This window comes from Megalobrama amblycephala, linkage group LG8, assembly GCF_018812025.1.
Source record: "Megalobrama amblycephala isolate DHTTF-2021 linkage group LG8, ASM1881202v1, whole genome shotgun sequence".
Classification (NCBI taxonomy): Eukaryota; Metazoa; Chordata; class Actinopteri; order Cypriniformes; family Xenocyprididae; genus Megalobrama; species Megalobrama amblycephala.
In genome coordinates this window covers 35,046,499-35,073,350 of record NC_063051.1, presented here as the reverse complement: position 1 = coordinate 35,073,350, position 26,852 = coordinate 35,046,499, and the positions used below count along the sequence as shown (strand labels likewise).

At 37.3% G+C, this 26,852-nt stretch overlaps 2 protein-coding genes across 5 annotated transcripts in view; one reads left to right on the top strand and one right to left on the bottom strand.

The window, feature by feature from the left end:
- LOC125274460 (NACHT, LRR and PYD domains-containing protein 12-like) overlaps positions 1–12,605 on the top strand; it is a 28,239-nt gene extending 15,634 nt beyond the window's left edge. For all 4 annotated transcript variants that reach the window (XM_048200881.1, XM_048200880.1, XM_048200882.1 and 1 more), the window contains 6 exons: positions 3,351–3,524; positions 8,111–8,284; positions 9,160–9,333; positions 9,731–9,904; positions 11,293–11,466; positions 12,243–12,605. In XM_048200881.1, the coding sequence (XP_048056838.1) occupies positions 3,351–3,524; positions 8,111–8,284; positions 9,160–9,333; positions 9,731–9,904; positions 11,293–11,466; positions 12,243–12,429 (1,057 nt within the window). In that variant the 3' untranslated portion in view covers positions 12,430–12,605. The remainder of the gene's footprint in view (positions 1–3,350; positions 3,525–8,110; positions 8,285–9,159; positions 9,334–9,730; positions 9,905–11,292; positions 11,467–12,242) is intronic.
- A 10,225-nt stretch (positions 12,606–22,830) lies between these two features.
- Positions 22,831–23,625, bottom strand: LOC125273272. Its single transcript, XM_048198476.1, has 2 exons — positions 23,596–23,625; positions 22,831–23,499 (listed from the first exon to the last, which is right to left on the bottom strand). The coding sequence occupies exon 2, from the start codon at positions 23,485–23,487 to the stop codon at positions 22,831–22,833; it is 657 nt and encodes a 218-aa protein (XP_048054433.1). The 5' UTR covers positions 23,488–23,499; positions 23,596–23,625.
- Positions 23,626–26,852: the final 3,227 nt, after the last annotated feature.

The window sequence follows — 26,852 nt, the reverse complement described above, 5'->3', positions numbered from 1 at the left end:
CGTATGGGAAGCGTCTGTTGTTAGCAACTTACAACGTCAGTGCACCTAGAGTGAGACCAAAGGGGAAGAACCGGGGTCTAAGCCACATGAGCGGGAGACAGTTGTATCCCCCACATTGACCGAGTCCAAATTTAACCCTGGGCGAGAGAGAGAGAACACTTTTCTTAGTGTTGCGTCTCAGCCCCAGAGACAAGATGAGCAAGGATCAATCTCGATGTCAAAGCACAAACTCTTGAGCCTGAGTCAGTGAGTGATTGTCTGTGACAGCAGATACACCTGCTCCGGTTTCACGGTAGTGGGGACCACGCTGTTAAAATGAGGAGGGCAGTGTATTCCTTTTTCTACTGTCTTTAGGACCCAAGGAGAGATACCTGGCAATAGCTTTCATGCTGCCTTTAAAGGTGTTCCATTTTTAATACGTGTCAGGTAGGAGCTAATTGATGTATTTTACATGCCCCGTCCTAAAGGGACACACCCCCACAGACCTGTATATACTCTATCTTTATGAATGAGTTATGTGTTTTGAGGGTGTCTTGTTTCCGTGACCAGTGTAATCTGGCCACTGCACAAGCGACAGCCCCGAGTCATTTCCCCTTATCACCTTGGAAGGAATGCTCAGAGGTGGTTAACTCACATCCAGAAATACTAGATTCGGTGTCCTCTGCCCGAGCATGCTTCGGTAGTCAGGCAAAAGGACGCTGCGATCTGGACAGAGAGTGAGCAATAGGGAGGGACTTGTCTCTCACTCCTCAGATTGACTAGCCAGATCGACCACTGAGCCCCATGATCATAGTGGGTGCTACCCCTTTGAAATAAGCAAAGCAAACACAAAGCACTTTAACTTTGAAAATTCCACAATGCTCGCAATCACCATGCTCGCACGCCATGGCAGCATGCTCTTCCCCCAAACACACAAAGCAAAAATGGTGTGTGTGTGGCATACAGGCATGAGCCGTGAAGACGGAGACACTCACTGTTTTGTTGATTGCTTCTTTTCTTTTTTTTTTTTTTTTCTTTTTTTTGTCGCTTGTATGACAGAGATGGAAAAGAGAAAGTTTCTGCACACTGCCTGAGAAATCTAGCTCCTAACAAAGAAAGAGAGAGCTTGAGCAGAGCTTGAGAAGCACACACACATCACAGTATGGTCTGAAGTCAAAAAGACCTGACGATGCACCTGTGGCACATCTAATTATAACCTCTGATGAGGGTGCATGCTGATGATGTCACTGCTAGAGGCTATACAAGTTTAGGTCGATTTCACTGACATGTTTCACACATAGCATTGATTATATATGGAATACTTCAAAATAACTAATGTAAGTAAATTACTTACCTCCGCTTATCAATCACATTCTTCTGAGTTAAATCCAAGGTTTATTCCTCACAGCATATCTTCCAAACTCATTGAAAAGCAGAGGAATGATAAAGCTTGATGCTTTGTTTATCAAGATGATGGGGCACTTACAGGTTAGCGTGGCTCATGTGGATGATTAGCATGTAAAAGGCTAGGCTGCATGTGGGTGTGGTCACATTAAAGATAATAAGCAAGGACGTGAGAAACTGTACCTCTCGTTGGTTTCATATGGATTACGTGAACAGAGAATATTTCTTTTTGATAAAAATTACTTCATTTAAAAGTAGACACTTCAAGCTGCCTAATGACATACACTATATCGCCAAAAGTATTGGGACACCCCTCCAAATCAATGAATTCAGATGTTCCAATCACTTCCATGGCCACATGTGTATAAAATCAAGCACCTAGGCATGCAGTCTGCTTTTACAAACATTTGTGAAAGAATGGGTCGCTCTCAGGAGCTCAGTGAATTCAAGCATGGTACTGTGATAGGTTGTCACCTGAACAATAAGTCCATTTGTGAAATTTCCTCACTACAAAATATTCCACGGTCAACTGTTGGTTGGTATCATAACAAAGTGGAAGCAATTGGGAACAACAGCAACTCAGCCATGAAGTGGTAGGCCATGTAAAATCACAGAGCAAGGTCAGTGCATGCTGAGACACACAGTGCTCAGAAGTCACCAACTTTCTGCAGAATCTATAGCTACAGACCTCCAAACTTTGGGTGGCCTTCAGATTATCTCAAGAACAGTGAGTAGGGAGCTTCATGGAATGGGTTTCCATGGCCGAGCAGCTGCATCCAAGCCTTACATCACCAAGTGTCATGCAAACCATCAGATGCTGTGGTGTAAAACGCGCCGCCACTGGATTTTAGAGCAGTGGAGACGTGTTCTCTGGAATGAATCACGCTTCTCTTTCTGGCAATCCGATGGATGAGTTTGGGTTTGGTGGTTGCTAGGAAAACGGCACTTGCCTGACTGCATTCTGCCAAGTATAAAGTTTGGTGCACAAAGCAAGGTCCATAATGACATGGATGAATGAGTTTGGTGTGGAGGAACTTGACTGGCCTGACCTCAACCTGATAGAGCACCTTTGGGATGAATTAGAGAGGAGACTGGGCATTCTTGCCAACATCACTGCCTGACCTCACAAATGTGCTTCTAGAAGAATGGTCAAAAATTCCCAAAAACTCACTCCTAAGCCTTGTGGAAAGCCTTCCCAGAAGACTTGAAGCTGTAATAGCTGCAGAAGGTGGGCCGACTCCATATTGAACCTGCGGATTAAGAATGGGATGTCATTAAAGTTCATGTGCATGTAAAGGCAGGCATCCCAAAACTTTTGGCTATATAGTGTATCTCTCATTTTGACTAATTTCAGAATGGACTACACTATGAGAGAGACAGCAGAAAGCGCATCCTGTTTGTTTTCTTTGTTTTGAGCAAAAAAAAAAAAATGGTTTTATTGTTATTGTCCACAATTAAATGTAGTCACTTAACAGTTTCAAATGATGTATAACACTCATCTGTATGACCAAAATCGACTGAGTATTTTGGGTGTCTTTTGCACTGATAAGAAAAAAAAGTGTGGTGGTCATGCTTGCATGACCGCCAACCACAGGGGGTTAATGTTAAAGAGATTGTCTCTGGTAAAACTTTTAGAAGAAGAATGACTAAACAGAACAAACAAACAAAAGCTACAGAAGAATTGGAGAGCTCCACACAGTGGCTGCCATTCGCGGCGCCATCTTGCACATTACATGCAGAGTGAAGTATCATGTTTTTATTGATTTTGGAGAGTAAAATCTTCTTAAAATGAATTTACTAAACAGTGATTTTATAGACACACGATTTGGAAGTTTTCACTTGACTGTCACATCAGTTCCAGTATTAATTATACAAATGTTTTTTCTAGAAAGCTTGAATGTTCACAGAGAACATGACAAACTATCACTCTTGCTACAAACACTTGGACAAATATTCTGTTTTTACAGACTCACCTCATGTTCTCTCGAGCACACCAGCTGTGAAACTGTGGCTTTGGCCCTGCAGATACCAAACTCACCACTGATAGAGCTGGACATGAGTGACAATTACCTGCATGATTCAGGAGTGATGCTGCTCTGTGATGGACTGAAGAGCCCAAACTGTCAGCTAAAGAAATTGAGGTTTGAGATTCATCCAATCCTTATACAATACCCACCTCAGTATTTCAGTCACTAAAAACAGTGGGGCATTCTAAAACCCTCTACATGAAAATGCTTAACGTGTCTTAATGTACAAAGTCAGTGATTTTAATATATCAAATTCAGTAAACACCATATTGATGATGCATAATATATACAGGCAACCAGATGAATCCAGCATTTGAACACAATGAACTAAATTGCATGGTAATTGTTTTCCTATGGGAAAACAATTCACATGAAACTTCCCATGTTGTGTTAATATTCTGGGTTTATCTATTTGCCTGTAAATCGTCTAAGGTTATGCATGTAACCATGTTTCCCTGAGAATAGGTAACAAGATTCTGCGTCCCCTAGGGCTCACTATGGGGAATGCTTCTGACATGACAGGTGTCTGAAGCATGAGTCTAATCACAACAACGAACTTGACATTGGCAGGCAGCAGCCTTTGACGTCACCGCTGGTGCAACCAAGAATATAAAAGTGCACCTGTGCAAAATGTCATCTATTTCTTGTCTGAAAGGAGACATCTGCAAGAATACCAAAAGCATGGCAAAGGGACACACTCGTTCTCTATTCTTAGGGAGTCATGGTTACATGTGTAACCTGAGACGCTCCCTTTCAAAAGGGAACTTGTGCTTCGTCCCCTAGGGGTCACTATGGGGAATGGAATAGCCATGCTGCCATGGTGATGAGTGCCCTATTGGCTGAGCTAAGTCAAAGGACTCAAAGGAGTTCTCATCCCTACAGTGCACACCAGCAACGCAATTATAGACCGGAGCTTCTCAAGAACGGAGGCCTCAACAGAATGACTCTAAAAAGAGGAAGCCTAACAACGTTCATATTCAGGCCAGCATCTGAGGAGGCTCACAGAGAGCCTCACACTCAGAACTTCTGTTCAGGCATTCCTGAAGAGTTGAGGCCTCAAACAAATAATAATGAGAGGAGGCCTAGCAACACTTCACACTGAGGTCAGTAGCCAAGGAGGCTCCTAAAGAGCCTAACAACCTAGTATACTACCTTACCACCTAACCAAGCTCTAGGAGTGGAGGCCTCAGCATCACAAAGACCTACACTCAGGATATATTGTAAGGACAGCCTACAACTTACAGTTATCCATGTGGAGGCCTCATTAAAAACACACTCTATAGAGAGGAGGCCTAGTGACACTCTCAACAGCCAAAGAGGCTCACAAAGAGCCTAACTACTTGGCAAACAACCTAGCCAAGCTATAGGAGTGGAGGTCTCAGCATAATGTCTCTCTAAAGCAAGAGGAGACCTAACAATGCCCCACGCTCAGGATATCTTGTAAGGAGACTCACAGAGAGCCTACAACTCACAAAATGCTATCCTAGCAAAGCTCTGGGTTGCAGAGGCCTCAATAAGATAACTCTTTCTAGTGAGAAGAGGCCTAACAACGCTTGCAGTTTAAGCTAAGTAGCCAGGGAGGCTCACAGAGAGCCTAACAACTTAGCCCCTGGCTGAGCTCATGGGATGGCGGCCTCAGCACTACATCCTATGTCTGTCAAGGAGGCTACAGAATAGGCCCAGTGGCTTGACAATATTAGGTAGAGTTCAGGGGAGCTGAGGCCTCTAACAGAACCACTCTCGATAGTGAGAGGAGGCCTAACAATGCTCTGGCTAAGTGCAGTAGCCAAGGAAACTCACAGAGAATTTAGCAATTTAGCCCCTGGCTGAGCTCATAGGACATAGGCCTCAGCACTTCTTCGTCTATGCTCAGAATAGCCTAACAACTCGAATTTGCTATTCAGGTGGAGCTCTAGGAAGCAGAGGCCTGAGAAGAATGACTCTCTATAACGAGAGGGGGCCTAACCACGCTCCTTTTTAAAAGCAGCAGCCAAGTAGGCTTACAGACAGCCTGACAACTTAGCACCACTGCCTGCCAACCAACCAGCCCTTCTCAGACAAGGGAGGGAGGATATATCCTGGCATTCAGGAGTGCTTTTTCAGCCCATATGGGAAACGTCCATCATTAGCATCTTGCGATGACAACATGTAACACATAACGTGGAGTGCAGGCACTCAACTTTCATCTCTCAGGAGAGAGTCAATCCCAGATGGAACCAATTACTGTGACCACATTGCGAAAAGCGTACATTTATCCCCTTTGAATGTCAAGTGCATTAGTTCAAATGTCAGAATCAATGACACAAATAGTGTAGTTTTTAGTTCCATCAAGAGCTAAATGCGTGAGCTCCTCACTTACATACAAGCAAACTGTCTCCTTGAAGACAAGAAAAAGGATGACATTTTGCACAGTTGCCCATTTATACTCTTGGTTGCACTAGTGTTGATTTCATAAGCTGCCGCCTGCCAATGTCAAGTTCATTGTTGTGATTAGACCCATGCTTCAGACACCTGTTATGCCAGAGGCATTCCCCATAGTGACCCCTAGGGGATGCAGCATGAGTTCTCTTTCGAATGGGAAAGTATATTTTATTAATAAGATGTATATTTATTTATGGGTCATATGTTGAGATTTTGTTTATTACTGTTTGAGTGTGTATAAATGTGCCAAAATGTGAAGTGCTTGAATTTAAACACATGATACTTACCTGTTATTGGAAAATCCCAAAGAAGGGGTGGAGTCTGGCCTATAAAAGTGGAGGGGGGGGAACACAGTCTACGGTGCCCCGAAAGGGACATGGTTAGTCATTTGCTAGCAGGAGCCTGTTACTTTGTAGTACAACAGATTTCACTTACCATGTAAAGAGAGTAAGGAGAGATGGCTGATAGGACAATGGTGAATGTTTTGCAGTTCCTGAGTGTCACTGACAAATATCTAATCTTGTGAAATGTGCAATAAGTACTGATGCTCCCTAGTATACACACTGCACATGCGACTGAGAATCTTGAAAGTGAAAGTAAAAGCGCGTGCACATTCAAAAGCAGTTTCAATACTCTGCATATTAACAGCAGCTTCCTGTTGCTGGCAAATTATTTACATTATAATTACCCAACTATATAATTGCAAGAGAAAGCATATATATAGAAATAAATATTTTTTTCCCCTCCCATCTCATGTTTTTTTTTTTCTTTAGGGGCTCTGTAGTACACATAATTTCCTTTCTGAATATGGTATTCGGCTTCTGGGATATCCCTACGTGTTAGTATTTTCACTGCCAGTTATTTATATATTTTGCTCTAGTGTGTCAGTAGCAAATATTATTTTACATTTCCAAACATCCATTTTGCAATTAACTTTAATAATCCAGTGAAATTTTTGTATTCACAAGGAGTCTGACAACAGCCAGTATGCTCCACATGTAGATCTGATCACCATTGTCGAGTCCATCTCAGATTACATGAAGAAACAGAAAAAACAGACAAAATCCAGAAGGACTGTGGCAACGTCTCCAAGACACTTGAAGAAACCTTCCTGCAAAGCTGCAGTACTGTGAAAAGTTTTAGGCACTTGTGTAAAAATGCTGTAAAGTGAAGATGCTTTCAAAAATAATTTCATAAATAGATTTTATAGTTTAAAACAGCTTTTGTCCCATTTCACTTGCACATAGATTTTCAGGTAGCTTTGCAGGAAGGGTCTTCAAGCATCTTGGAGACGTTGCCACAGTTCTTCTGCATTTAGTCTGTCTCAGTTTTTTTCTGTTTCTTCATGTAATCTCAGATGGACTAGATGATGGTGAAATCAGATCGCTGTTGTCAGACTCCTTGTGCATACAAAAATCACTTGATTATTACAATTATTGTTTACAGTAATTATTACAATTACTGGATTATTACAATGATTTTTTTTGGGTGGGGGTGGGTGAAAATACTAACGTGCCTAGGACTTTTGTACAGTAGTGTATGTCAAAATGCCTGCTTTGGTGAGTATTCACATAAACACTGTCAAAGTGTTTTTCACTCACTCACAGAGATAGAGCGATAGAGAGACAGAGAGAGGGGGAGAGAGCTCTAAAAATGATTTATGCTCCACAGGTAGTATGCTTTCTACAACTGATAACAACATCATTACAAATAACCGCTGCTTATGAGGAATCAAAATGGTCAGGATTGGCCCTGCCTGGAAAAATCCCATCTATTTTTTCAGTGTTTTTCTTTTTCAAAATTAAAGAAAGTAATCGCTAATAATAGGTAATATACAAAATATTTTACAGCAAAGCATTGGTTTTAAGTACAGTACTACTAATAACCACAATAAAATAAAAGTAAATATTTAGCTCTTAATTTATATAGGACTATGATTAATTCTGACAGATTGAGATATAGTGATATTTCATAAGGGTCTTAACTGCATTTCCTTACTGAATTTCTTTCTCTTTTTTAAATTTAATTAAAGTTGATTAAAAATGAAGATATTTAAGATATTTGGCTAAATGATTTCAAGAAAAAAAAGTTCATCATTGCTGCACAGGAGGCCTGTCTCTCTCTCTCTGCTCTTGTGATGCAGCTGTGCAGTTTAATCGCTGTTTTTTTTCATACTTTACGGGCATTTGGAGTATGGTTAAGTACAGAAACAAAGTATTTGTTATTTTACACCACTGTTAATGAATGTATAATTATATATATAAAAAAATTCTGTTCAGATTGGCAAGCTGTTTTCTCACTGGTCAGTGCTGTGAAATTGTGGCATTAGTTCTACAATCATCAAACTCCTGTCTGATAGAGCTGGACATGAGTCTCAATAAGCTGCAAGATTCAGGAGTGAAGCTGCTCTCTGATGGACTAAAGAGCCCAAACTGTCAGCTGAAGATCCTGAGGTGTGAAATTTATTCATTCATTCAATGGTCAAATCCATAAAGTGTCTGCTAGCAGATTTTAGAACAGCAAAACTGTAAACCACAACTTCTTGTGGCTTATTGCTTTAGTAGATTCCTTCAGATGCATTGCATGATTTTGCATGTGTGTGAATCAAGATTAATTTCCTCACTGGAAAACAAGAGGTTGAAAAATCAAAGAACAAGGCCACAGTTTAATGTTTTTAAATTTAAGTTGAACTATGTTTGAACTGTTTTATGAGATTGTGTTTTAATGTTAATATTTTCAACATCAAAACACAACACACTGCTAAGTGATTGTAGAGTTTCAGGTTTTTTTCAAACAGTTTTTTGACTAACCTCCGCCCACAGGAATACACAAGAGTTGCGTTTGTAGAGTGTGTTTGTCACCATGTCGTCGAAACGCTGTTATTTTCATCCCGCAGTCCAATCACCGGGTCTGATTCCGGCTCAAATTGATAGGGTAAGCGCGTGCATCTCCACGTTATGGTAAGAGGCGTGACCTTTCTGGGCAAGATGCGCTAAACTGCTGTCGAATCACAACACAGGAACCGCTGGCACAATCAGAACTCGTTACGTATTTCTGAAGGAGGGACTTCATAGAACAAGGAAGTCATCAGCCCGTTTTTATGACAATGGAAACAGCGGTATACAGATAAGTAAATTATGTGAAAAATACTGTGTTTTTTTACATGCGAAACATGAACACATGTTATATTGCACACTATAAACACAATCAAAGCTTCAAAAAACCACGAAAAATGGGACCTTTAAAAAAATGATACAAGGTACATCCCAATTTTGTCAATAAATAATAATAAAAAAATGAATGTATAATTTTATATTATTCTGTTCAGATTATCAGAGTGTAATCTCACTGGCCAGTGCTGTGAAATTGTGGCATCAGTTCTACAATCATCAAACTCCCGTCTGATAGAGCTGGACATGGGTCACAATGACCTGCATGATTCAGGAGTGAAGCTGCTCTCTGATGGACTGAAGAGCCCAAACTGTCAGCTGGAGATACTTAGGTTTGAGATTCAAATGATTTTATATGTTATGATATACATAAGTACACATAAGTATGATTACCAAAATCAAGCACATTATTGAATGTAATTATCTTATAATTTATGAGTTTTGAATGACAGAATCATCAAATTGTCTTCTAATATTACTCCATCAATTACAATTGCATTAAACTCCACACATAACATGACTAAAAAATAAATAGTAAAATAAAACATAAATTAAATATTTAAATAAAGAATAATTGAGGAACCAAAATATGTTTTGTTAGATGACTTACATAAATGCTGTTAAAAACTAGCAGCTAAATGTTTATCTCATTCAGGTCAAAAGATTTAACAAGATTTTGTTGTGAGTTGTAATGTCACAGATATCTTCATTGTTTCTGTGTGCTTGTAGGTTATGGTGGTGTAAGGTGACAGATGAAGGCTGTGGTTATCTGGCTTCAGCTCTGCGTTCAAACCCCTCACACCTGAGAGAGCTGAATCTGAGCTTAAATAATCTGGGTGAATCAGGAGTCAAGATGCTCTCTGATCTACTGAATTATCCAAACTGTACACTGAACAAACTTGAGTATGTTGAGCAGTAAGATTAATCTCACACTGTGAATATTTGTATTTGTATTTCAGTCTTACCATATACAATTGTACAGTGGAGTTAAATGTTGAAATGGTCTGTAGTAGAGCTGCATGGAGGAAAAGATTACTTATTATTAATTACTGTTACAATTTCAATAGTAATGAGTAGGTCTTCTTAAAAAGATAGTTTACCCAAACACTTGTGATCCTCGCTGTTTTTTTCACTCTTGCTCATGTGATATTGCTTAATTAGCTTTATCTATAAACCATCAAAATCTATGGTATGTATTTATATATTATAATAAATAAACATTTATATAATATGTTTATTAGAGCTCCACGATTCTGTATAAATTCTGAATCATGATTATTTTGTTTCAAATAGTGATCACGATTCTCCCATGATTCTGAACAGAGACATCTAAACAAAATAGCGTGTAATTTACTAAAGGTTCTGACAAAATGTTTATTGTTGCAGCCTATTTAAAATATTTAATCTGAATTAATTATGTAACATAATGGTTTAAATGAATGATCCAGTTACTTCACTTGTTTAATTACTGGATGAAGCAATGTTTCTGAACGAATCTCATAAATGAATGATTCGATGACACATACATTTTTTAACAGTCACTTGTTGCCACCTACTGGTGTAACAATATAATCAATACAATTGTTATTTGAAGCACCAAGTTACTTTCAAAAGGTGAGTTATTCTATTTTGATCACTTCCATAGACACCAGTGTTTATATCCAAACTATAAACTTCTGTCTTCTGCTTGTAACACAGAAATAATGATACTGTGTGTTTGAAAACTCTGTTTGTGAAGCTGTTTCATACCTATACATGATAACTGCTCTCTCTGGCTCAGCAGCAGCGCAAACGCAGATCTGAATGTTCTGGTGTGATTTTGTCAAAAGTCACAGATGAATTGTTGACATTAGGAATGAGATTGTGTGGGTGTTTGAATCGAGATTAGATCAGCAAAACTGTAAACCACAACTTCTTGTGGCTTGTTGTTTTAATATATTCTTTCAGATATGTTGCATGATTTGTTATGATGTGTGTGTATCAAGATTCATTCACTCACTGGAAAACAAGAGGTTGAAAATCAAAGAATAAGACTACAGTTTCATGTTTATACATTTAAGTTGAACCATGTTTGAACTGTTTTATGAGATTGTGTTTTGATGTTAACATTTATAAATTTTCATCATTACTACTTTATCTGGTAAATGGCTGTAGAGATAACATTTCTGACAATAAGAATTTACCATTACTTTTAAAAGAAATATCTTTCAAAAATGATACAAGGTACATCCCAATTTTGTCAATAAATAAAGAATGAATGTTTAATTATTGTTTTTCATTATTCTGTTCAGATTGACACACTGTAAACTCACTGGTCAGTGCTGTGAAATCGTGGCATCAGTACTAGAATCAGCAAACTCCTGTCTGATAGAGATGGACTTGAGTCACAATTACCTGCAGGATTCAGGAGTTAAGCTGCTCTCTGATGGACTGAAGAGCCCTAACTGTCAGCTGAAGATACTGAGGTTTGAGATTCATTCTTTCTGCCACAATCACCAGTTGTTGTCACTCCATCATAGACTACATTTCCCACAATCCTTTGCCCGGACTCTTCATGTCTGTTCATTCACTCATCGCAAAGTCTTCTTTAGTGTTACAACTGCAATTCTGAGCATTCTATCATTTGTTCCCATTTTCATGTTTTGATCTCTGCCCATTCTTGGATTTTCCTGTCTACTTGAGTTCCTGTGCCCTGTGATTGTTTGGACTGTTTACTGTGTGTTTATGACCCTTTGCTTGTTTTTTGGAATATGAGTTTGGATTACCCTTTCAGTAAATATGTTTACTTTTGGATCCTCAGCCTTCATGTTTTAGAGCAGTTTATGACACTTTCATTATTTTGAAGCATTATAAATTATGACAATATATTTAATGTTTAGTAGATTATTTAATGCACGAATTTGCATGTGTATGTATAAGAGGAAAATAATGTTGTGCAGAAATGTATGTTGAGTGTCAAAAACACTTCATTTACTCAGAACCTAAAACACAAACTTACTTGAACACAGCTGTTTCCTTCAGGATATGCAAATGTATTTGCTTATGGTTCTTAGTATCTGTATAGATCAACTGGTGATAAGAACCATATTCTCCTTTCAGCCAAACTTATGGTTTATGAAATGAGATATAACTCTTATCAGTTTATATTAAATAGATGTGTAATAATTCAAAAGATGTAACAAGATTTTGTTGAGAGTTCAAATGTCTCAGACATCTTCATTGTTTCTGTGTGTATTTGTAGATTATGTTTCTGTAAGGTGACAGATGAAGGCTGTGGTTATCTGGCTTCAGCTCTGCATTCAAACCCCTCACACCTGAGAGAGCTGGATCTGAGAGGCAATCACCTGGGAGAATCAGGAGCCAAGAAGCTCTATGATCTACTGAATGATCCAAACTGCACATTGAACAAATTGGATACAAAGCAGTAAGACCCATCTCATCCTGTGAATGTTTGTATTTCAGCCTTACAATCTTCAATTGTACAGTGGAGTGAAATGTTGAAAGGGTCTGTAGTAGAGCTGCATGGAGGAAAAAGATTGCTTATTTACTTTGTTATATCAATGTTTATGAGTAGGCCTTCTTAAAAAGATAGTTCACCCAAAAATTTAAATGTCTGTCATCATTTACTCAACCTCATGTCATCCAAACCTGTATGACTTATGTGAAACACATGTAAGGGTGATTTGCCTACAGGGGTTCAGGCTGCAGGGTTGCTGAATGACTAAAGAAACATTATCAGCAAGATGGTAGAACACCGTACATATCTTGTCTATTACCACCCACTGCTACTTTTTCTAATGACGGAAATAAGCACAGTTATAATAGCAAATATGTGGGAGAGTGTTGCTATAGTGTGACAATATATTGCAATATGTAGCACTTCAAAGTTAATACCAAATCAAAACTAGTTAGCACAAATAATTTGTAATTGAAAGGGTTTAATGACAATATCTGATTATGGTTACAGTTACAAAATAGATGTATGAGATGATAATATGTTATACCATTAATCATACACAGCATATGTGACCTGATCCAGCAAAATGAGTCACAGTGACCCAAATTTTAAAATTGAGATTTTGGTATCAATGGAAAGATGAGACAATACGCTGTAAAATGATATCCTAGTCAAAGTCATACCTTGAATGGTTTTAAAGATATACCCATTTGAATTATGGTCATCTGCCCTCTTTTTCCAATTGAAAACCTGAGAAAATCGCTTTTAAAGTTTTTGGCCCATTTTTTTGGTGATATCTTTCAAAATCCATTGCATTTAAAGGGATAAACTATTTATTTTACAGCTTAATTTGACCAAAGACATTTTTATATATATAAATGCTATTAAACCAGGCTGAAGCTCAAATTATTTTAAAGTATTTATTTGAATTAACCCTTTAAGACCTGAAGGCTTTTTTAGATTTTTTTTTTTTTTTTTTTTTCTGAGCGACACACAAAAGTAAAGACTCATAACACCAAAGCTCTAGCAAGGAGAGTCAAAAGGTAGGTATCATTTGATAGAAAACATTTTAAATTTTAAGAAAATATAAATTACATTACATTTGGACATTTTCTTGCTGAGAAACAGCTGATAAAAGACAAAAAATATATATAATTTTTTTAAAAATAATTTTTCTTTTTTTTTATTTGACACGGAATAACTCAGGAACACAATAAGATCGCTAAAAAAATCTTTTTTGGTGATGCTCTCCTATATGTGAGCTGCATCTGGTTCAAATTTCGTGGTGATAGCATAAAGAATAGTTTGAAAAATTGTTGTTCATTTTTCCGCAGCCAGGTGGCGCCAACGGGCAGTAAACTCGGGTTTAGGGGTGCTTCTCAGCACTCGTTAGGAGTTTTTCAAAATGGTTAGATGCATTAAAAAGATGAGATTCTAAGCTTTAACATGACACCTATTTTGTGTTATTCCACGTTGGAAAACGAACATGGATGGGTCCGGGAACATTGGATACACACTGCATCCCGGAGAGATGAGAGACATGTTTTAGCCAAGTATGTTAAATCATTCCGAGAGTAATTTTAATCTTGAGAATCTGCTTTAAATATTGATATGCCATTTTTTATGATCCGTGCATTTTTCATGAAGTTATGAGCACGTGAAATATACATACTTGTATTCAGTTAGCGGCTGTGTAAAACCATGTCAAATTTAATAGCCATTTAAATACCTTTACTCAATTATCTGGACTACGAAACTTTGGGAGATTATTTTTGAAAGTCTGTTCTTTGAAATTAGCTTAACAAAAATTGATTTTTTCATTGTTTTTCCACATTATCGGCCCATATCCTAAAATAGAATGTTGCGACTTCCGACTCATTTCGCCAGAGTGGGTCACATATATGTTGAATGTTACCAGAGAGATAGAAAGAGAGAGAGAAAGTGTAGAGGGAAAGACACAAAGAAAAGTGGAGGCAAAGAGTGTGCCCCAAGAAAGAGAAGAGCCAAAGCAAAGAAGAGCCCAAGGAAAAGAAGAGGCAGAGCAACAGTTACAATCTTATTTAATCCCTTCCTTGTGCATGTGTAAACTGTCCCTTTAAGAAAGGGTAGGTTTAATTTGGCTCAGAATCAATCGATTGCTTTTTGGATGCTGGTTTTGTAAGAATTGCGATCCAGACATCATCTGCCATGTTACCGTTATCATGTGACCTATGACGTTATCACAAGTGCAACAACTTAAAAGATATGAGTGACAGGTTTAATTAATCTATCAGTAAATATTTTGATATTGATTAAACTTGCTCATTTTGTGGTCTTGTTGAAGAAACAGCTGTCCATGTATTTCGTGATTGTAGTATAAGCAATAAATTTGGGGTTGATTTAAGTTCTTACATTAACCCTGTAACCCACTGTTTTATCCTTAAAGAGATATATATATATATATATATATATATATATATATATATATATATATATAACGAAAACCCCAAATCGTGATCTCTTGAATATGTAGTTAATTTCTTTATTTTATATGCAAATTTTCATCCACAAGCAAAGTGGCTTAAATTTCCTTATTGTTTTCCTTTTCCTTTTTTTGAATAAAAATATATATTTTTATGCATTATGATGAGTTTTTCAGATATTTAACCTTGTCATTGTGCTTTGTGTATCTAATCTCATACTATGATGTACACAAACCCATGATATTTATGTTTTTTCTTTTGTCATTATGATTGCTGTCACGACACATTAAAGAGCCATAAAACGGTATTTATTGTTTAAATTTCTTTAAAAATTACAAATTTGAAATCTGAAACTTTGTTTCATATCAAAACGTGCTCTGTCTTATCTGTCGATACGTTATCAGTGTCCTCTTTGCTCCACGATGTATTTTTCACTGCGTGAGAACATGATGTGTGGTGTGAGAGCGGCACGGCTTGTCGGACACAGCAACAGTAACTAAAGGGGGCGGGTCTTTGCGAATGGTCAATTCCCCACAGAAAAAGAAGAGTGAGAAAACTATTGTCTTAAAAAGAGGAATTGTATAGAAATGATTTAAGACTTACTAAACCAAAGAAACCCAGCTGCATTTACTTCTTAATTTAAGAATATAGAAAGAAATAATATTGAAAGATTTGCCAAATATTATTCTATGTATATGAAATAATAAATGATAAGTGATCAGTCAAAATATGTAATTCTGCAGCTAATATAAACAGAGAGTAGTAGAGGACAATAAAGCACTAAATAACTGTTTCTTGTGTCAAGAAAAAGATGAAATGTAGATGCAATGAATGCAAATAAAATGCATTAAGAGTGCAGCTGAGGAGGACTATTATTCTGCTGCGTGGAAATGAGGAAGAACTGATGACAGCATGACATGATCTTTGGCTGATCAATCAGAGGAAAGGGGAGTTTCATTCCCACCCACATGTAGATATCGAATATTCCAGCTGTTTATTCATTTTTCCTGAACGAAAAAATCAAGGTGAATTCTCATGTTTTTTTTGTTTGTTTGTTTTGTTTTTTTACGTGCGCCGGTGTAGACATTGTTAGAATGTAGTAAACTATTTTCTTTTGCAAGTAGTTACAAGTTTCATCTCGTAAATCTTTGGCATTTATGCGCCTTAAACAAACGCCCCCCTTTCAAAGATATTGCTTCCAGTGCACCTGATGTTCTCAGAATGCTCCCATTGAGAAACGCTCCTCTACTCTAGTGTTAATGTTTCAGTAACCAATCAAATCATGAGATCTATATCAATACTCAGCCCTTTAGTCTGATTGAATCAAATAAAAACATCCAAAAACATCACACAAATTGATTCTTTTGCTAAACTTTTAAACATTAGTTGGTCCACATCTTCATCCAGGTGTTTTGATCATCTCGTTCGCCCCATGGACATTCCATCTTCACCAGGGTGACTCTTTGCGAGCAGTTGCAAAGGGTTTTCCCTCATTGGCGAGGGAGGGCATTTCCAGCACACACCTTTGATCCCTCACTTTATGCTGTGTGGGGTTGCTGAGGCTGGTTGGTGTAGTTTAAGGTGAGAGGCTTGGACCCAGGTGTCACACTGTTCAACCATTTCACTGATCATTGCAAGATTTTCCCTGAGATCACAACTGCACATCCACTGGTCCTTATTGTTGGAGAAGCGAACCATTTCCAGGTTGCTGTCACCTGTGAATTATTTAGTGTTAGTGACAACATGTATTACAGTTTTTTTTTACGATTGCTTACACACTAAAATTAAAAATAACACAGTTACTGAAACTCTACACTCAAGGAGCAAACCCTTAGCCCAGATCTGCACAACTATAAGCACATTCTCAGCCTCACACTTTTTGCAAAACACTACACACATTGTTTTGCACAACACTAAACACACTTCTCTACATTAGACACAGAAATCTAACATAATGTCACTTCTTTGCCATATCAAGACACTGCTTTCCAAAAAAACATGCCTATAAACCAATTGATCAAACACAGCCGTCAGGTGTGCAGACACTTAGGTGCTTAACTGTAAACTCAACAATCAGGTGCAAATACTATAAAAAGGCAAAAGGTGAGTTTATGTGTCTTCAACAAAATGGAAGGCAATGTTGCAGTAAGAGGGAGAGGGAGAAAAATCATTGGCCACAGAACAATTTTAATATCCCAGGACAACGTGGTGGTAATATCACAATGTATTTTGCAATCACGCAGAATGTGGTCTTCCACCAGCATGCCAACTTAGGCCCTTACAACACGGCCCACATATTCACATTTTAGACAGACAACACAAAATCGTCACAGCAGAAGACCAAATGGATACAGAGCAGATGAGATACACTGTCATATGGGACAATGTAAATTTCCACCTATCTGCTCTGGTCCAAAACTGGTTTCATTAGCGTCCACAATTTTCACTCCAATACCTCCCACCATACTGTCCCTTCCTTAAATCCATTGAGGAGGGTTTTTTTTTTTTTTTTGGCATGGAAGGTTTACAATCTCCAGATATGCTTCATTCAAGCCATGGAGAAGGCCTGTCCTAATTGATGCAGGGTCTGTGCAAATATGGATTTGCCATTCAAGAAGATTCTTCCCTCGCTGTCTTGTAAGAGAGGACATCATCTGAGATGTGGATGAAGTGTATGGCCAGATCCAGCTAGGCCAGAGATGATGCTTAGGTGTTTTTTTTTTTTTTTCTCTATCTCTTTTTTTTTCCATTTAAAATCATGCTTTTGCTTTGTCTCTATGGAGTCAAATTAATGCAAATGCACAAAAATTTTTTGCAAAACAAAAAAAAGAATTCATGCAAACAAAAATAAAGAATTGCAAAGGAAAAATAAAGTTTGAGCAGAAAAAAGTAAGTTTTGCAAACAAAAATAATAAATTGCAAAATAAAATAACGTAGTTCAAAAATAAAAATATAATCAATTACAAAAATCAATGACAGCTGTAATCCTATTTTATCTTTGCCACATATTTTTCATGCTCAAACCTACTAAATCATTTGCAACGCTCATTTTATTCTGCGTTTCAGTCAAGCGTGCGCTCACGATACCGGTTTTCTTTTGCGCTGCACTTTTCTGTGCGGTTCTCTTTATGGCACTGGTTTGACGTGGGGGTGGAGTCAAGAAACGGGGGCACGCCCCCGCGAAACACGTCATCGGCAGGAGACGCAGATCGCAACAGAATCAAGCATAGAGACAGACCCTGCATCCCAATGTGCATACTATCCACCCTATCCACCCTAAATAGTATTGAATATTACTAGTGTCACATACTATTTAGGATGGATAGTATGCACATTGAGACGCAGGCAGAGTGCATTTATTGAACAATCCAACTGTCTCCAGGCTGCCTTCTTGTCTTTTCTGACTCATTACAAAAACAGAACAATGCCTAAAAGGTGCTGTGTGTCAAGGTGTACAGCTAACAAGCTAAAAAACCCAGAAATAAGTTTTTATAAGCTGTCGACCCCCAAAAACGAATGTTTAAGGACACAAAAGTGGATACAGGCAGTGAGACAGAGCGAAACGGGTCATATTACTATAAGAAATGCATTGGAGGGGTCGTAATCGGCGACAACATATGCTAAACAAACCAACAAAAACAAACCATTCATTATTTTTAACCATGTCAAAGAATTATTTCACCTGTCGCCGATTACGTTCCCCTCCAATGCATTTCGCGGGGGTGTGCCCCGTTTCTTGACTCCACCCCCACGTCAAACCAGTGCCATAAAGAGATCCGCACAGAAAAGTGCAGCGCAAAAGAAAACCGGTATCGTGAGCGCACGCTTGACTGAAACGCAGAATAAAATGAGCGTTGCAAATGATTTAGTAGGTTTGAGCATGGAAAATATGTGGCAAAGATAAAATAGGATTACAGCTGTCATTGATTTTTGTAATTGATTATATTTTTATTTTTGCACTACTTTATTTTATTTTGCAATTTATTATTTTTGTTTGCAAAACTTATTTTTTTCCGCTCAATACTTTATTTTTCCTTTGCAATTCTTTATTTTTGTTTGCAAAACATTTTTTTATTGCTCAATTCTTTTTTGTGTTTTGCAAAACTTTATTTTTGTGCAAAACTTTAAGGCATTAATTTGACTCCATATGTCTCCGCAAATGTTTTTGTTCATGTAATATATTGTATTTAGAATATGTTCTGATTTTCAGTGCAAAATGTAACCTTTGGAAAGGCATGGATATATAGAATGGTTTTACAATGTGGTGAGAATTATTTTTTTTTTTTTTTATCAATGTGCAGTACTGATCTTGTGTTTTTTTGTCAAAATATTCATGTGCATTACTCTAACAATATCTCTGAAAAAAATCAAACTCAGACTATATCATTAGAAAAGTATAAAAGTCACAAGTGTTTACAGTTTTTTATAGATGCTAGGACACATTTCTCAATACTTAGGTCACTTTTGCAAAACTCTTCACACAGTTCTCCTAACCAACTTTCAGCTTGGCAAAGCAGATCATTTCATATTCAAAATGCACTAAATCTACCAAAACACTTTATTCAGGTCTCAAATCAACTCATTCTTCCAGAGCACTAGAGCACAGAAATATATTTCATTAAAATATTACTGTAGGAATGTAGCAAATTGCTTTCTTATTCAGTTTTGTATTATGTTATTGTTTTGAACATAAGTTTATCAGTTTTGAAAACAGTATGTAAGCATGTGCAAATTGGCCTGTACGTACAAAGAGTTTTGGCAGTTGTTGTGTCTGAGTGAGAAAAGAATTCATGAAATTTGAGAGATGTAGTCATTGAATGCATTTTGTGCCAAAGCAATGATAATTGATCCTCAGTTTAGCCCACATAGACTTCTGTTGTGCTCACTGTGTGAAGAGTTTTGCAAAAGTGACCTAAGTATTGAGAAATGTGTCCTAGCGTCTGTAAAAAACTGTAATTGGAGTAGTTTACATGCTGTTTTTTTGCATTTTGCAAAGACGGATCTGCTTGCTTTTTCCCTGCAAAGAAGAACTTTAATTTTATTAATTATAAGAGCTGTAAGTTTAATTTGAATTATGCGGTTCTCTTGAGTGTTCACATTTCAGACCAGACAGCTTCTGGAAAAGCCTCTTGACAAATGGGAGCATATAGATTTAAGTCTGTTCGAAAAGACATGACTGCAGAGAGAAGAAGAGGAAGTGGCTGATGGGCCTTCAGCTTCCCTTCTGAAAGAGGAAGTATGACACTTCTGGAGGGGTCAGCATGGAGAGGATAGTGCAGGAAAAGGTGAAACTTTCACTTGAGACTTTTCCTAAGGACAATTTTGCCATGCATTATGCCATTTTGTGGCAGGATCAATCAAAAGCCAGACTGAGGAGAGACAGAGTAACAACAGAGCTCAGAACCCTATAGCCTAACCCTAACCTAATTTTCTATATTCAATAATAATAATAAGAAGAAGAAGACAAAAATGTATGATGCTCTGGCCAGAGAAGTGTGAAAGTGTGTGTGAAGGATGGTGAGATGGTGTTTGCTGAGACACCAAATCAAATAAATCATTCCAATCAAAATAGGGGTGTCTAAAATGTATTTATTAAGTGGGCCCACAGGGCAGAATATGGCCAATAAAATAATATCCATGGATGAATTTGGCTATCCTGGGCTGGGTTATTAATGTGTGGCAGAAATAAAACACCTGGACAGCGCATAACTTGGGAAGGCATAGAGCAAGTAAGCTTGCCCTGTCCACCCCACACTTAACTTTTTCCTTTTGCAGCATGATGTATTTCATCGAACTTACAGTTTTTTACAGACGCTAGGACACATTTCTCAATACTTAGGTCACTTTTGCAAAACTCTTCACACAGTGAGCACAACAGAAGTCTATGTGGGCTAAACTGAGGATCAATTATCATTGCTTTGGCACAAAATGCATTCAATGACTACATCTCTCAAATTTCGTGAATTCTTTTCTCACTCAGACACAACAACTGCCAAAACTCTTTGTACGTACAGGCCAATTTGCACATGCTTACATACTGTTTTCAAAACTGTTAAACTTATGTTCAAAACAATAACATAATACAAAACTGAATAAGACAGCAATTTGCTACATTCCTACAGTAATATTTTAATATTTTAAATCTTAAAATTAAATACTATAAAAACAATTGAATTGTATCTGTATCAGTGGATGGTGTATACAAATTCTTGTATTTTGGAATTATAAAAAATTATAAAAATAAATAAACGACATAAAATATTGACAAACTCTGCATAATGTCTGATTCATTCCAGTAACATATATTGCAGTGAATTATAAACAGAGATGTGTCCTTGTTTTAAGAAAACATTGTATAATGCTACATGTTGTTAGTGTTTTTTAGGTCATTGTTTTGTGGGTGACAAAGTGTGTTTGTCGGCTGTCAACCTTTGCTAGTGTTCTGGAAGAATGAGTTGATTTGAGACCTGAATAAAGTGTTTTGGTAGTTGTAGTGCATTTTGGATGTGAAATGAACTGCTTTGCCAAGCTGAAAGTTGGTTAGGAGAACTGTGTGAAGAGTTTTGCAAAAGTGACCTAAGTATTAAGAAATGTGTCCTAGCGTCTGTAAAAAACTGTAATATAGAGTACAGTATATAATAAAATAGTAAAGAGTTCTTTGTCTTTTCTCTTTTACTAGAAACTAAAATTACTGTAAGATGTCTGTTATGTGCCTGCTCAAATCAAAATTTCTATTTAACTTGGTCACCCAATCTCGTTCTCATTCAACACATTTCACAAAAATTTTCTTAGATAACATAAGCCAAAATCATTAAATTTTTGCAATATGTCAAGTTTCCCAGGGATATCGAGTACAAATTTCAGACATCTTTAACATAATATAATGTATCTTATAAACTATAATAATATAAACTATATGTTTGATGGCATTCGCCTAACATTGTACTTTGTATTAATTTATCTGTTTAACTCTTGAAACTCCCGCATTTCATTTAAAGCATAGATTTTAACCTATAAGAGCAAAGACATAAATCAAATCTCATAAAAATCTATTGAGCCAAATTATCTGTTGTGCATATCTTAGTTGGTATCTGACTCATGATTCACCATGAATTTAATATGCTTTTAAGATTGGCAGCGCCCTCTGACACGGCGGAGACAGAACAGAGCAGGAATGAATTTGTTTCAGAACTTCACTGGATCAAAGTGAACTTGACCTGCAATAATCTGCGTATGTCCATCCTGTCCAGATTGATTTATAGAAACAATTTTAAAAATTGTAATCTATCAGTTTATGTTTTAGTGCCTTGCAAGGACTTCACAATACCAATTCTCTTAAATCATTAGAAATCCATTCAATCGTGGACCGAAAACTCCCTAAGGATTTACAGTTTTTTCCAATTGCTAACACACAATTTTTCAAACTAGTCTGGTTTTATCAAAACACTTAACACAATTCACAAAACCACACACCCAAACTGCAAAATACCTCATATATCCTGCAAAATGAAGCACTGCAACCGAAACTACACATAGCATTATCAAAATCAAACTTTTGCATGAAATGGCACACACTTCATTCATATTACCAGATTTTTGCCTAAACACCTACACACTGTTGGGCATAATGAAAAGCACCCCCATCTTTAGTATGCTTTGCCATAATACTAAAATATGTATCAGATTGTTCACATGCACAGAAATATTTGCAGATACACACACATGCTGTTGCAACATTTTTATTTTTTTTCCTTCACTACAGTAAACAAGTCAGTGCAACATATGCACAGCAGATATATTTACATGGGACTGAACAAAAATATTCTTACAAAAAACAGTAAACTGAAAAAGAAAATTTCTGAAAAAAAATTACAGTAAAAAAAAAAAAAAAAAAGAGGCAAGAAAAATAATTAGGCAGCATCTTGCCTCGCAGCTGGGTCTGGCCACAACGCCTCGTCAACATCACAGGCAATATCTTCCCTTGCCAGACATTGAGGGAAGATGCGCCTTGAGTGCCTTATCCATCCCTGAATTGCACCCACGTCAATCTCATCACATGCCTCTTCCATGGCCTGCACAAGAGGAATGCGCACAAAGGGCTGCCGGTCGTATACCTTCCACCGCCATGCCGAAAAGAATTCTTCTATGGGGTTCAGAAATGGTGAGTATGGTGGGAGGTATTGCACGAGAAATGTTGGGTGGTCAGCAAACCAGTTTTGGACTGGGGCTGCACGATGAAAGCTCACGTTGTCCCATACTACAACGTACCGGTTTCTTTGATGGTCTGCATCATTCATACGCTCTGGTGGTATGAGAATATTGTGAAGTCTGTCCAGAAATGTGAGAATATGGGCTGTGTTGTATGGTCCAAGGTTGGCATGACGGTGGAGGACACCATGCATACTGGAGATGGCAGCGCACATTGTGATGTTCCCACCACGTTGGCCAGGAACATCTATAATGGCTCTGTGGCCAATGAGGTTTCTCCCCCTTCTTCTGGTCTTTGCTAGGTTGAACCCAGCCTCATCTATAAAGATGAACTCATGTGGGATTGCATGAGCATCCATTTCCAGTACTCCCTGAAAACAAAGAACAAAAATCAGTCAATATGGTGTTATCCAGTATACTGGGAAACAATGTTGCGTGTAGTGTACTGCAGTCAATATAGTACTTACATCCACATATGCTCGTCTGAACTCTTTGTTTCTTTGAGTTTCTCTCAAACGGCACCTTATAAAGTTGTTTCATTCTGATTTGGTTTCGCTTGAGAATGCGAGCCAATGTGGACAGACTAACTCGTTGAATGTTGTTGAATAAGGTGTTGTCTTGGATGATGTGGCTTTGAATTTCTCATAATCTGATTTCATTATTTTCCAAAACCAAGTTTACAATGGCAGCTTCCTGTACCCCGGTGAACATTTGGCCCCTTCCTCCATCATGGTGTCGTCTCTCAGTCCTTTAGAAAAAATAAAATAAAAATATATATAGGGCTTGGACAATGCAGCCTAAATATTTCCCCCCACAGTAGAGTACATTGTACAGGAAGCTGGTACAGTTCATGAATGGCTGATGTCATACACCAAGTAAACAGGTGTCACCCAACTAATACACTATGACATGGGGTATACTACATGTGTACTACATGAAATTTTGGTTACATACCTGTTCTCCAGTCTAAAGGTCCGGATGACAGAGGCGACAGTAAAACTGCTCAAGTTTGGCTGCACTCTCTGTCCAGCCTCACGCATTGTCAGCCCATGGTTGATGACATGATCTACTAAGGTTGCTCTGATTTCATTTGAAAGTGTTTGTCTTCTTTGGCCATGAACTCCTCTACCTCTTCCTCTTCCTCTTCCTCTCTGTGCAATGTCTTCCATTGTTGTTGTCAAAAAAAAAAGGTTCTTACCTGTGGTCTTTTCATAGTGCTTACATCCTGATTGAAGTGTTAACAATTAACCATTGGGGTGTTTGGCCAGGTGGCACATGTAATTGGCCAATTAGCTCATGTAGTGTCATTTTGAATGGCAGTGTTTTGAAATGGCAAACATGTGACTTTATGTCAGATTGTTGAACTGTGTTCAGTGCATTTAAAAAGTGCCATTTTGAAATGCAAAATGTGTGTAAAGCAGAAAAGGTGTTTAGACTTTTGGAGACTTGAGAAGAAGTTTTGCTCTCTGTGTGTCAGTTTAAATAATTGTGCTGTGCATGTCATTTTAGTGTGTTAGCAATTGGAAAAAACTGTAAATAGAATTATTAATTACTCAACAGCCAGGTAATGTTTACTTAAAAGTAATTTCTTACCTGCTGGAGAAATCCCGAACGAAGCTGTTACATTATTTCATGTGCCATCATTTTCAGTCCATTAAAGTATAAAGTTCCTTAAAGTATAATCATCATTTTCTATCCAATATGGGATTTCTGGCAAAACTCTTGTAGCATCTGAAGTGATCAAACACACAGTTGTAAAAGTAAATCTTCACAACATGCAGACTCCATAATGTCTGCCCCCCTCAATACAAGAATCAGACATGCAGCCCATCGAAATGACATCCTTTCCACTAATTGATTGCCACATTTGCTTAAATAAATGAACATGCATTTCCCCAGAACATATTACTGTTTGTATATTGTTTTTGCATGTCTGATAATAGAACTGTTAGATAATGTAGCTCATCTAGGTGGTGTTTCATATCAAATTACTCTTTGTTTAATGACTCGCACTTTGGTGGACATCACCATCTCATAGAATGCATTGCATGTTTGTTATATTATCAGAGTATAAATAGACACAAACTACCAGGTTACTCCCCTCATGCAAATGAGTTCACTTTCAAACAAAGGAACATTTTCTAATTTTCAAGGTCATCAACCTCAAACGTTCTCAGGTCCAGATGAATCACATGCAGAATCTGCACTTCTGACACCAAAATGTTGTAGAAAAATTCTTTATTCCTTTAATGGTGAGAATGTCATAAAACAAACACTCAGGAAATGTCTTTGTTGATTTTATTCTTGTAAGAAGGCTGTTTAATGCAGATACACTCTAAAAAATGCTGGGTTAAAAACAACCCAAGTTGGGTTGAAAATGGACAAACCCAGCAATTGGGTTGTTTTAACCCAGAGGTAGGGTTAAATGTTTGCCCAACCTGCTGGGTAGTTTTATTTAACTCAACTATTGTTTAAAAATTACTGTATTGCTTAATTAAAATTAACCCAAAGTATGTTGGAAATTAACATTTATTAATGTTCAATGAATAATGATTAAACAATAAACATTTATTAAATTGCTTATTAATAAATGTATATTAATAAACTATTAAACTATTAAATTTATATTAATAAAATATTAAAGCTTATTAATAAACATTCACCTTTTGTCTATTATTGTTGCCTCTAATTGCATCTGGTTTTTAATTTCCCAACTATTTTGGGTTCATTTTAAGCTAGCCATATAGCAATTTTTAAACAATAGTTGGTTTAAATAAAACTACCTAGCAGGTTGGCAAACATTTAACCCAACCGCTGGGTTGAAACAACCCAATTGCTGGGTTTGTCCATTTTCAACCCAACTTGGGTTGTTTTTAACTCAGCATTTTTTAGAGTGTACAGAGTTCTACAGACAAGAACACCCTCACCCAATGTGGGCTGTCTTATATACCCCTCTTATTGTTCCTTGTTACCCCAGAACAATCATAACACATCCTACCACATACGGATCAGAAGAATAAAAAAAAGAGAGGTGTCTAAAACTTAGCAGGTGCCCTATTGAACTCCAAGCTGTATAGACAAAAACATTTTCACCCTTGCTTCACTTCCTTTGTTAGTTTCAGAAGTGCTTCTTATAATACAACAGCATAAGCAGTTATTTTCCACTGAACAAGCTGTTTTAAATGTCACACAAGACAGAGAGGAAAGAAGTATCAATGCATCAATTTATAAATCAACAGAATAAATAAGCAATAAAAATTCTTCTACATTACCCTAAGACAGAACATGAGATAAAACACCCTGCAATAAAACAAGAGAGGCCCCCCTCTCTCAGCTCCCCTCCTTTCATCCTGACTCCTGTCACTGAAAGTTCACCAACAATGTCTATATATAACACCTATAATGTATATTGTTTTTCCCTTTCATGTTTAAAATCTTAATTTTAATGTTAAGTAGTTCAGGTGTTGGTATTGAACACTACACTTTTTCCAGTGTTATCTCGGAGAAATCAGTCTGATACAGCTTCACTATGTTAACAGCTCTTTAGAATAGTGAAGTTTTACTGTATGCACTGTAAAAGCTGTCTGTCTGAAAAAGAAATCAGAAAGAAGTGGTTCTGCACACTATTTGTTCTTTTTTCCACACAAGAAAAGTGTTTCTATTTTAAACTATCCACAAAGTAAGTTATTAAACATAATAAACAAATGTTTTAATTAATATGTAA

Excerpts from the sequence above, each read along its gene's own strand:
- LOC125273272 (XM_048198476.1), bottom strand. The coding sequence starts at position 23,487 with ATGGATGCTCATGCAATCCCACATGAGTTCATCTTTATAGATGAGGCT.